Below are 12213 nucleotides of genomic sequence, written 5' to 3' on the forward strand. Positions count from 1 at the left end.
CAAGTAGAGAAGTACTGCTTTTTGTAATCTATTTTCATTGTCATTAGTTAACTGATTTCAGATCTAATTGCAGTTATTCTAGAGTTCAGTTTACACTCTTCAAAAAACTGAAATATCTATTGATTTTAAGGGGATGCAGAGCCTGTTAAATGCCCAGAAGGCTGGATGCCCTATGGAGATCACTGTTTCATGGTTCATAGAGACCCCAGAACATGGAGAGAAGCCCTGATTGCTTGCAATGAGAGCAATGGCGATCTGGCCAGTATCCACAACCCTGAGGAGCATGGCTTCATACTGTCTCAGCTTGGCTACAGTGAGTATTTCTACAGGGGAGTGCTTGGTACAAATGGAGAATTATATTAATAAAAATATAACGGGATTTAAAAAAACAAATCTTATTTGTTTAATCTGAATATTTCTAGGGAAACCTGCAGATATATAAGCTAAAAATAAATAAGAAACAGCAAAAAAAAACCACCCCAAGAGGAACCATTAGCATTCCATTCATTTTCTTCTTTATTCTCTTCATTTTGATTGTTGTTTTTTTTTCTCACCCCATGAAATCACTTGAAAGAAATAATAGTTCTAGTTACTATGGTATTTGGGTGGATTATCCACATCAGACGTGTTGTAGCCGTAGATACAGTGATAGACTTTTACTGATAAAGCTGAAGAATCTCATTTCCTGCTGGTATCTCATTTTTTATCTTCTTGAAAAACTAATGGGAACTAGCTCTTAAAATAAACTCAACTGTCATTCAATCTTGATGAATTTGTATTATAACATGGCAGTTTCAGATCATCCCCATAAAATCTTGCTCCTATGGACTGTCAGGTACTAACACAGGTGAATTTCCATTCTTAGAAGCTGTGGATGAGCTGTGGATTGGTCTGAATGACCTCAACACTCAAATGTACTTTGAGTGGAGTGACGGGACTCATGTGACATATACCAAATGGTTGCCTGGAGAACCAACCCATGTAATCAATGGGCAAGAAGACTGTGTCATTATGGCAGGAGAGGTAGAATCATTCCACATTTGTGTAGCAATATACTATTTAATTTTTGTTTCTATTTCTAGGTTTCTTTATGAAAGCAGGGAATGTTATTTTTATTCACTGAGAAATATGGTTATTCTAAATTAAATTTAAAATTTAAATTAGGGATAACTAGATAAATGTTCATATCTGGCTGTGAGTGTACATTGTATGCCAAGCAAACCTTAACAGCCTGCCCATGACACTTAGATTTACATGACTCAAAATTAAGCAGAAATACTTGGCAGTGATTAAAAAGCACAGAACTGTACTCTTCCATTGAAATATTTAAATAAAATTAATCAATAATATTTCTAAAGGAAACAGGTTTTGCCTCACTGTTTTTCACTGCTTTCCAAATGGCATCTAGGATGGATACTGGGCAGACAGTACCTGTGATAGAGAATTAGGTTACATCTGCAGAAAAGACCCACTACAAGGAGCTTCTGGGAGAGCAAAAACTGATCCTGCCTGCCTGAAGGTAAGAAGAAAGCGTAACCAAGAATCTCAAGTTCCACTTGATGTTGAAACAATCTTTTGGGGTTTTTTCCTTCCCCTAAGAATTGTGATTGCACATCATATTCAAGGTGGTAGTTTTAAATTAATTCCCTTACATAAAATAAAGTTATTTTGAATTTTTTTTAGTTCATGTGAGTCAGGCCCGTTATCTCTCAGAACTGTCTGTGAAAGAAGCTAAAGCCATTACAGTGATTTTCTGCATATTTGCTATATTATTCTGCAACCCACTGCAGAGAGACTGGGGACCATTTCTGGGCTATGTGACATTACACAAGATGCTGATAAATCTCATTATTGAAGTGAAATCAAAACAATCAAATTGCTTTTATGAGTGAATTTATTTTATCCTACTTTTTTTTTTTTTATCTTTTCCCCTGTCTTTACTTTCCAATTTCCTACTGCTCTACATTTAGTAACATTTTCCACAGCCCCATATGAGACTCGTTGTGCTAGGTGGATTTGGTAGCAGCCAAACACTGACCACAGATTTTGTTTACCTTTCCCGGATGCAGCAAGCAACTCAATTATCTAGTCTAGTTACTGTTCTTTTAGCCTAGAGATGTCAGGAAACTTGAGTTGGCATCTCACTGCAACACAGACTACTCTCTTCGGTTCTGAGCAAGGAAATATTTTACCTGTTTCTGAATACACTCTCCATTCCATACACCTCTGAATTATTACCAGTTAAAATTTCTCAATTACTTATTGTCAAAAAAGGGGTACTCTTCTGTATTAAATCTTTCTGAATGTATACTAATCTTAATTTTCATTTGTCCACTGGAAGGAAAATTAATATATTACTGCTTTAGGTTATATTAAAACCGTATTAAGAGCAGACACTGAAATTCAAGCACTATAACATATGGTCTTTTTAATGCAAATTAAAAATTATTCCACGTGTTCTTGACAGGGCTGGAAAAGACATGGTTTTTACTGCTACCTGGTTGGACACACCTCTGTAACGTTTTCAGAAGCAAAGAAAACCTGTGAAAGAAGCAGTGGTTATTTAACAAGTGTAGGAGACAGGTATGAAAAGGGTTTAGAAACTGTACATCTGATGGAATAATCTTGGAAATTTATTTCCTCTGGTTGAGAATGTTTTAAGGAAAAAAAAAAGTGAAATAAGAAAACCAGAGTATCTTTTTTTTTCTAACTAAATGTACTTTACACATTCATGTTTTCCAGTAATTAACTCTGAAAGAACAGATCACAGCTGCTTCTGTTCTGTAAGGATCAACTTTTATTTATAGCACATCTTCAATAGTGTAACCAGCATAGGCAGGGAAGTGATTGTTCCAGTATACTCAGCTCTGGTGAGGCTGCATCTTGAGTACTGTGTCCAGTTTTGGGCCCTCACTACAGGAAGGATGTTGAGATGCTGGAGCACATCCAGAGGAGAACGACAAAGTGAAGGGTCTTGAGCACAAGTTCTATGAGGAGCGGCTGAGGGAGCTGGAGCTTTTTAGTCTTAAGAAAAAGAGGCTGAGGGGAGACCTTGTCACTCTCTCAGACTACCTGCAAGGCAGTTGCAGAGATGTCGGGGTTGGTATCTTCTCTCCAGCAATAAGCAATAGGATGAGAGGGAATGGATTGAAATTGCACCAGGGGAGATTTAAATTAGATATGAGGAAGAATTTCTTTACTGAAAGGGCTGCCAAACATTGGAATAGGCTGCCCAGGAGGTGGTGGAGTCACCATCCCTGGAGGTATTTAAAAGGCATATAGATTAATTCCTTAAGGACATGATCTAGAGGTGGACTAGTCAGGGTTAGACTATGGTTGGACTTGATGATCTAAAGGGTATCTTCCAACCTAGGTGATTCTATGATTCTACAATTCATCCAGCTAGTCCATTGGCTATCTGGTCAAGCATTATTATTTCCACTTAGGAGGAAACCTAATGGAGACTCCATTCATTCCAGTTGTGTGTAGTTTAGGATGCTGAGAATGGCAGAGTAAGAGAAAGCTAGGGTTAATCCCCATCTGGCTCCTGTCATTTCAGATATGAGCAAGCCTACCTGACCAGCCTTATTGGTCTGAGCTCTGAGAAGTATTTTTGGATTGGTCTCTCAGACATGGAAGAGCAAGGGATGTTCAAGTGGGTGACTCGTGAAGGAGTTCTTTACACAAACTGGAATGCAGCAATGCCTGGTACTCTGTCATTGGACTAAATTTATGCTACTAAGGAATTACACATTGCAATTCTAAACTGTTTCCCAATTTTGCTAAAACAATCTGTGATGACACACGCAAACATTCTGCATCTGAAAAAGGAGCATCTTTGATATAAGCTGCCATGAAAACATTTCATTTCTGGCACCTCATTGCTTGCAAGAGCAAAATCAAACTGAGTGGAAAGGGTGGAATCCCTTCCAGCCCAGGTGACAGGCTGCCAAATCTTTACATTGGGTGGTGCAGGAATGAGGTGGGCAAGGGGGTGTTCTTGCACTTGTAAAGCTTTTCAAAGGGGAGAGAAGATGATGGACTGCTCACTGGTTTCCTCTTTTTACAAAGCTCCTCTCTGAGCAGATACCACACTTTGTATTTGAAACAGTCTTTTGTAACTTAATTGCATGAACTCTGAAAATGTCAGGGGAACCGCTTTAAAGCACATATCAATTTTCTTCTATATCTCACAAAGGAAATGAAGCTGGTTGTGTTGCCCTAAGGACTGGAAATGCAGCTGGACTGTGGGATGTTCAGAACTGTGAAGTAAAGGCAAAATTTATCTGCAGAAAGCTAGCTGAAAAAGTTACTCTTACTCCTGAAAGTGTTTCATATTCCAAATGCCCCTTGGGTTGGGATACAAGCAACAGCACCGATTCGTGCTTCAGAGTAAGTAATAATTTTTTCCAATAATCCTATTTATGAGACAGAAGAGCACCACCTAAACTTCAGAGAATGACATGTTCATGTACAAATATAGTAAGGTTTTGCACAACTGTTAGTGGAAATCACTGCAATTATTACTCTATCAGTGATATATAAGATTATCCAAGTAGCATATGCTTCAATCCACATTATATATATGATAATTCTAATGGAATGTTTTCCTATTTTGCTTATATGACACAGTCAGTAGATTTTTTTTACATGCTGTTCTACCTTAAAATTTATCTATAGGTTTTTGTGAGAGAAAAAAACCAAAAGAAAACATGGTTTGAAGCCCGAGATTTCTGTAGAGAAATAGGAGGAGACCTGGCTGCCATTCGAAGTGAAGAGGAGCAAACAGTGATAGAAAACTCATTAATGTAGGTAAACAAAATATCTAATAATAGTCATTTTGGTGTAACAATGCTTTATATAGGAATAAATAAAAATATGCTTGTGTTGCTCCCAAGATAATGAGGTTAAAATCTGTATCTGTTTATCATCATAGTTGTAAAATAAAGAACTGATAAAATATTTTATATGAATAACATTTTCAAAGATATTTTTGGTGTTCCTAAAATTCGTCATCATCCGCAAATCTTTTCAGTTAAAAAAATCAAACAACCCAACAACCACATTCTTTGAATGCTTCTCCTTCAGATTTACTTATGTTTGTTCACTGAGCCATTTTGAAACTAAATTGTGACTTCCAGCTAACCTGCACATTTTTCTCAAAGAAAACTACAATCACAAGATCAGTGAAGAAAAACAATGACGTGCTGTGTTTTCACAGTAACCATTTGCAAATTAGAATATTTTAAGACATGAACCACACTTAATTGCTAGTAGTAGTTTCCTGATCAACAGCATTTTGCTCCTTATAAAATTTCTACTGTATTTAAAGTCTTTAATAATTTTGGGAATTATTATCCTATGTAACCTGAAAAATTTAACAGAGCTAACTCCATACAACCTCTTCTTTTATGACACACTTTTTCACACTCCAGAAAAAAATCCACACCATCCACTTTCTGGATAGGTTTGCAGTGTTTGGATCCTGACGCTGGACTTTCCTGGAGTGATGGATCTCCGGTGAGTGTTTGACCTTGCCGATTTCTTTCCATCCTAACTTTTTTTGCTCTTGTAGATGTGGATGAAAGCCATATAAGAATTCCAAAAAATGTCTACCTTGCCACTAGGTAACTCAGAATCACTATTCTTCATACAGGTTTGAGAAAGAAAAAGGCCAATAAACCCTGAAGTTGGACCGTCAGAGCAGTGGTAGTGTGGAGTACTAGCTAAGCGGCAAATATATGAGAAAGGTCTCCTGAATTTTATTAGTGTCTGGCAAGGGATTACTGGAGTCTGTTAAAGACTATGGAAACACAGAGCCTTTCTTTTTTCTTGCAGTGGCTATATTGCTTTAATAGCCCACATAGGCTGCACAGCCATAGGAGGAAAGTAAGGAGTGGTTTGAAACTTTGTGCTACTTTTCCTTCCTTTCAGCATACAACACTTTTTTCCCCTGCATGATAAGAGTAGAAACCAAACTTGTGTTTCTTCTGTAGGTGAATTATATGAAAAATTATTATGAGAACACTGCATTTGAATATTGTGGAGCAATCGGAGACGGGATTTCCATGTCATGGGTTACACAGCACTGTGAATACAGTCATGACTGGATTTGTGAAATAAAGAAAGGTAGGTTACCTTTTACTCTAAACTCATGGTAAGAAGACATTTAAGCTGAATTTATCAAAGCAGAAAGTGCTGCAAGTTACATGCTTGTAGAAAATGTGATTGATTTCACAGGAATTTTGCTTACTGTAAAACAGGTCAAGACAGAGAAGTACTTTCAGAATACAATGTTTCAAATGTAGAACTTTTTAGTTGTTTTATTTTAAAAAAATCACAAGCTTTAATGAAAATATACTTGTTTATGTAATTAGAGAATCACAGAAAGTAAGGTGAAACCAATCTTGGTTATACACATTAAGATAATAAGCAGGCTCACATTTTCCTCTCATACCAACAGCAAAATTGTCTATATAATGCTTCTGTATGATGTGGGAAATTTGCAGTTAAATAGTTTGTGAAAAGCGGTGGATATTCAGTCAAATGTGATTCTTCACAAAGTAGTTTCACAGAGAAAAAGTTTCATAAAGAAATACTATTAAATTTCAGAGAAAAAATTTGGTTAGTGTTTGGATTTCATGTTCAAATGCTGGACAATGTCCATATATAATCTGTTATTATTGTGCAAAGTATAGCAGTATTGAAGCAAAGTATTTTCACTCTTTAGTTTTCTAGTACTCATTCTGATTAACTTCAGCCACCTAATTCAGGCAACATTCAGGATTTACTCGATACACTTACCAAGATCTTTACCAGGACAGAGATGTGGGGCCATAACACATCTGTTACTCTCTAAATCTTTGCTCTGTACCAACAATACTATGTAAATATATTATGCATTGAATATATATAAATATGGAAAATCAATAGACATGAAGATAATTTCCACTAATTGAACACTTATACTGGCTCAACATTTAGGAAATTTCACATCTTCATTTCCCTCCCCCCACTCCCCTTCATTACAGGCACACCTGTGAAACCAGAACCTTTGAGACCTTCTGCTGGTAAGCTTCTGTTTATTTTCTCATATCTAAAGGGTGGTGTCATGTAAGAACAGCAGCTTCGTGCCAGGACAAGGAAGAATACAGAGATTCCTCTTATGTGTTACAGCATATGAAGTCACAGAAGATGGCTGGATTTTAAAAGGAGACAAACAGTATTTTTTCAGCACAGAAAAAATGTCTATGGAGAAAGCCAGAGTGTTCTGCAAAAGCAATCATGGAGATCTTGCTACTATTGGAAGTAACAGTGAAAGAAAATTTTTGTGGAAATATGTAAGAGGAAATTTGACTATGTTATACCATATGTAGACCATATACCCTGCTGCATATGCTTGTGAACTACACAAGGCCTCTTGGATAATATTACTACATTTTATTAGCATTAGATTTAAATGTTCAGGGAAAAAATATTTATCCTACAGAACAGAAATTCTCTTTAGGAAAATAAATAAAAAAGAATTTACCATTTACTAGGGTGGGTATATTCTGTATATATAGAACTATACAGCTCTTTCCATATGAGGAGCAATGAACAGGCAGATTAGGTATATACTGAGAAAACTGTCCTTCAGCCAGAGTGATTACCCCTCATCTGAGTGTTCTATTACAGAATACAGTGTTAGTTGTAGATGTGTAGATGTTTACTGTCAGTGTAGTGCTGATAGTCACATACCACATCACTTTGCTCAACAGAACACCTTTTCAAAGAAAGATCGAGCCTGGTCAGGTCAGGGACTGATCCACTAGGACCTTCATGAATTAGTTTTTCTGCAACATTTATCAAAACTGCTCATGTACTTTAGGCATGTACACGTTACCTGAGAGAGTTCTGGCAGGCACATGCCAAAGCCATGCTATCAATTCATTAGCACGGATGTTGCCTCAAACCTCTACTATAATCCTCTTTGGTTTAATAATACCAAACTAGCCACACAAGCTCCTCTCTGTTTCACGTTATTAGATACTTGCTTTTATTATGTGGGAAAGGGTGAGAAAGGAGAAGAGACCAGGTAGCTTGAGAAACAGGAATGTGGCTTTTTAAGAACAGGAAAGTACACAAAAATTTTATACTGAATTTATTCTCAAGTATTCCTTGTTTATTTTTAAATTGAGAACACAACTTTGAAAGCTTTGGTCATACCACTAATGCAGCCCAAACTCAGCAGAAATAACAATAATGAAGCAAAAGTATGCGTGGTGTGGTATTTACTTCAACAGAGGTCATCTCTGGTGACTGGACATGATCATTTATACAATATGCATTCATTTATTTTCTTCCATAGTGCAAAGAGAACATTTTTTCATATTAGAAAACTATGAAATATTAGAAAGCACTAACTATAAGTACATTCTTGTGTTTAGATCTTTAAAAATGGCAAATTTGAGTCCTATCTCATAGGATTGCAACAGAATGCCTATCAACAGCTGAGGTAGGTAAACAAGCAACATCAAGGTTCACAAAAAGTGGCCTGCAAAGTCTTCTACTGATAGAGTTCTTTCTGGAGGGACCATTGCAGGGACTTAAATGCAGATTCAGAGAATGATACTGCACTTTGAAATGTGTGCTCTCCCTTGGTTTAACTACATTGTTAAAACAGTTTTAAATCGCATATTTGTTGGGAATATAAATATAGATAGTGTCTGTTTAAAAAGAAAGGTATTTTTATCCTTTGACTTGACATGTAGGGATTTAATTATCTAAGATCTTTTAATCCTAAAGAAACTCAATTCACAGAGTCAGCTGTAATTATTTAAAAAATACTTTTGGTGTGCTAAGGTAGATTTTTCTGAAATGTTCTATGAACATTATCTGAGCAACTGTTACAGTTTTGTTGTTGCTTTTTTGTTTTTTTTTCAGTTGGATGGATGGAAGCCCTGTGCATTATGCATCTTGGGCACAGGGTGAGCCCAACTTTGCATATAATCAAGAAAATTGTGTGGTCTTGAACAAAAAGGATGGTGAGTTACACATCTTTTTTTAAAAAAGTACTTTTATGGGCATTGCTCTACTCCTGTTAAAAATATCTCACAAACTTAAATCCATTCTCAACACATTTGAACTATTCTTTCCCAATAGTTTGGGAAGGTATAGTCACTATATCCAAGGTTTCTTCAGGGACAATGTGGACCATAAATTGGAATACAATAAATTTAGTTTAACAGAGAAGGAAGGGAAAATCTGATAACTCATCTTTCATCTGCACAAACAATATGCTCTATTCAAATCAACAGCTAATTGTTCTTTACAAAAAATAAAGAACACTTAGCAGAGGATTACAACATTTATACAGTTTCAAATTCTATAGTTTTCATCAATTTTGTTATTTTTTATCCTTCAGTGCAGCAAAACTGCTTGAGTGGGTTCTACTCAGAAGTCCCAGAGCTGCTGTATCAGCCATCTCATGTGTCCACTACTCCCACAGTCCCAGCACAACTAAAGTACTCTTTGGTGATGATGGGAGTAAAGCTGAAGCATGTTATCTCTCATTCCCAGGCAGATTGTTTTTGAACCTACAAACACAGATGCCAGTTCATTTTCCCACAAATTTCAATCTTATTTAGTGTCTTATCATCTATATTTGAATTGCTTTCAGGCTTGTGGAATGATGTCAGCTGTGGTTTTTCAAATGGCTATATCTGTCAGAGGCACAAAAGTTTTATAAATGCAACACTTCCTTCAGCGGAACCTTCACCTCCTGGAGGATGTCCTGAAGATTGGCTTTTATTTAAAAATCAGGTAGGATGGCATCCATCTAAGCACAATATTAGTCCTTGGAAAGCTACTGAAGGATATACAAGGGGCTTTTACTTTCTCAGATATCTTGTGAGAGTTATTATCCAAATAGCATTAAAAATTGAATTTCCTAATTCTTGAAAAATGGTGGGTTTACAGACTTTTGTTTTCCAAAGACATGATCACCTGAGATACAGTGGAAATACTGCTACATTGTATATACTTTCAAAAAAATTGAACTTAAAGCACAAACTATAGTGTAAAATCAGTCATTTGAGCTGGAATGAATCAAAAATAATGTCGAGTTGTTCCAAACAGGCTTCAATGTAATGCTTACCACTTCCCAAAGGGGACAAACTTGATGTGCTTATTCAGTGAGAATTCTATATTCTAATCTATACAATATTGTTACAAAAGTACCTTGGATAGTCACACCAGTGGAGTTTATGCCAGTATACTTTTTCTGCATGTTTGTTACAGTCATCAGAGTTGTTATTTTCACAGAATGACAAGTTTGGAAAAGACCTTTGAGACCATCGAGTCCAACTATACCTGTCCTCTACTAAACCGTATCCCTGAGAACCTCATCTATCTGTCTTTTACACACATCCAGGGTCAGTGACTCGACCACCTCCCTGGGCAGCCTGTTCCAGTGCCCATATGTCCACAAACAATTCAAGATAGTTCTCTGACAGCGGCACGCTACAGGGCAAAGGATGAGCTGTAAACATGGAGAGGGCACACTAGACACACATAATTACCAAAACCATTTCAGGGTGAAGGTATATTGCTGATTTGAGGACAACACACTTTTTAAGAAATCATGAGCCATATCCTTCCATTAATAAAGGAGAGGTACAATGAAAAAGGCTGAAAACATGAGAGCTCACTGACCACAGGCTCTACGTCAAAAACATTTTCAAATTTCAGGTGATTCCACATGAAACACTGGGCTTGTCTTTTCTTATAGAGTCAGCACTTACTTGTCTTTTATTAATGATGGAGCATGGCTTCTCAAAATCTCTGAGTTGGTTAACACATTAGATGCTCATCAGACTCTTACTGTGGTTTATAAATGGTGGTTTGAATTTTGTTGTGACTTTCCCCATCCTCACAGAAAGATGCAGAGTAGAATTTCAATTTGTGAATGGTTTTGACTTGGTTCCAGAGCAGTATATCTGTTAACTTTGGAAAATTATTTTGTGGGCCTGAGTTAGGCTAATTTCTACATAAACTAGTGTACTCCAAACCTAAAATCTTTTTGCTGTCACTCACTAACAGTCTATATTCATTTTTCCCTAGTGTTACAAAGTTTTTGGATCTTCCTATGAATACTGGCATTCTGCAAGAAGAGTATGTATGAGCCATGGAGGAAACCTGGCAAGCATACATAATGAACAAGTACAAGGTACAGTACAACAGCCCATTAGGTAATAGACAGCATTTACTCTGACTATAGTGGTCATTTCCTTCAAAGATCATGTCAAAAAGACACAATGTATGTATGTATTTTTTAATATGTATACTCAACATGGGCTATATGGCCAGAGCACTTAACAATTTTAGAAGAACAGGAATCATCTGCCTAGAGCATGCTAGTGATGGTTGCTTCCTCCTGTTCTATGAAAACTGCTTTACATTGTTTTAAGGTATGAAGTAGCATAAAATAACAAATCCAGATCTGGCACTGGTAGTTTTAGACAAAAAGAAAGAAAAAAGGGGATAGTTTACTATACTTCTGTGAAATGATGGCCTAAATTCTGCAACTTAATTCAGCAGCAGAATATCAGAGTAAGGCACATTTTCACCTTGCCTATACTCCTGGGATTCCATTTGCAGCTGTATCCAGCCACACATTTCCTCCAATCGATCAGCTTATCCTGACTGTTGAAATAAATGAACTCATTAGATAACATGGTGATCAGGCAGGTTTTTTGCATCTTCCCTCTTCCAATCTTACTTCATAGTTCCAAATACTTTCACTCTTTGAGACTTTTCACAGGCAAAGGCTTGGCATAACCTTGAAATAATAAACTTGCGTAAATTTTTGATCAAATGCTAATTAGAACGTATTTACAGGACTTCAATGAATAAAGCAAGGTTTTGTTTATGAGCTGATGTCTTGACTGATGACATGACATTTCATCTTCTCTTCTATTGGCTTTTTTTCCTAGCTTTTCTCACTTACCATTTGAAGGATGCTTCAAATGATCCCTGGATTGGCTTGAATGATCTAATCAGTGAACAAAACTTTGTTTGGTCGGATGGAAGTGCTGTCTCCTATACAAACTGGGCTCCAGATTCCCCAAAAGTCGTAGAACCCATTTTGTTTGACTCTCTCCATCCAGAAGATGGCCACAATCGGCTACAGGTAAGTACAGCTTAGCATTTATCTTCAAGTTAATGTGAGAA

At 36.6% G+C, this 12213-nt stretch overlaps 1 protein-coding gene across 1 annotated transcript in view; it reads left to right on the forward strand.

Moving 5' to 3' along the window:
* LOC311189102 (uncharacterized protein) overlaps window positions 1-12213 on the forward strand; it is a gene marked incomplete at its 5' end in the record, with an annotated part of 101335 nt that overhangs the window by 79147 nt on the left and 9975 nt on the right. The window contains 16 exons of the mRNA XM_084260682.1: window positions 131-313; window positions 866-1023; window positions 1409-1519; window positions 2468-2583; window positions 3560-3708; window positions 4199-4392; window positions 4681-4808; window positions 5436-5520; window positions 5997-6129; window positions 7032-7070; window positions 7177-7340; window positions 8430-8497; window positions 8926-9026; window positions 9662-9804; window positions 11104-11209; window positions 11976-12172. Coding sequence (XP_084116808.1) covers window positions 131-313; window positions 866-1023; window positions 1409-1519; window positions 2468-2583; window positions 3560-3708; window positions 4199-4392; window positions 4681-4808; window positions 5436-5520; window positions 5997-6129; window positions 7032-7070; window positions 7177-7340; window positions 8430-8497; window positions 8926-9026; window positions 9662-9804; window positions 11104-11209; window positions 11976-12172 — 2075 coding nt within the window. The remainder of the gene's footprint in view (window positions 1-130; window positions 314-865; window positions 1024-1408; window positions 1520-2467; window positions 2584-3559; window positions 3709-4198; window positions 4393-4680; window positions 4809-5435; window positions 5521-5996; window positions 6130-7031; window positions 7071-7176; window positions 7341-8429; window positions 8498-8925; window positions 9027-9661; window positions 9805-11103; window positions 11210-11975; window positions 12173-12213) is intronic.

The sequence above is a fragment of the Gallinula chloropus genome (genome assembly GCF_964237585.1).
Source record: "Gallinula chloropus genome assembly, chromosome: 2".
Taxonomy (NCBI): Eukaryota; Metazoa; Chordata; class Aves; order Gruiformes; family Rallidae; genus Gallinula; species Gallinula chloropus.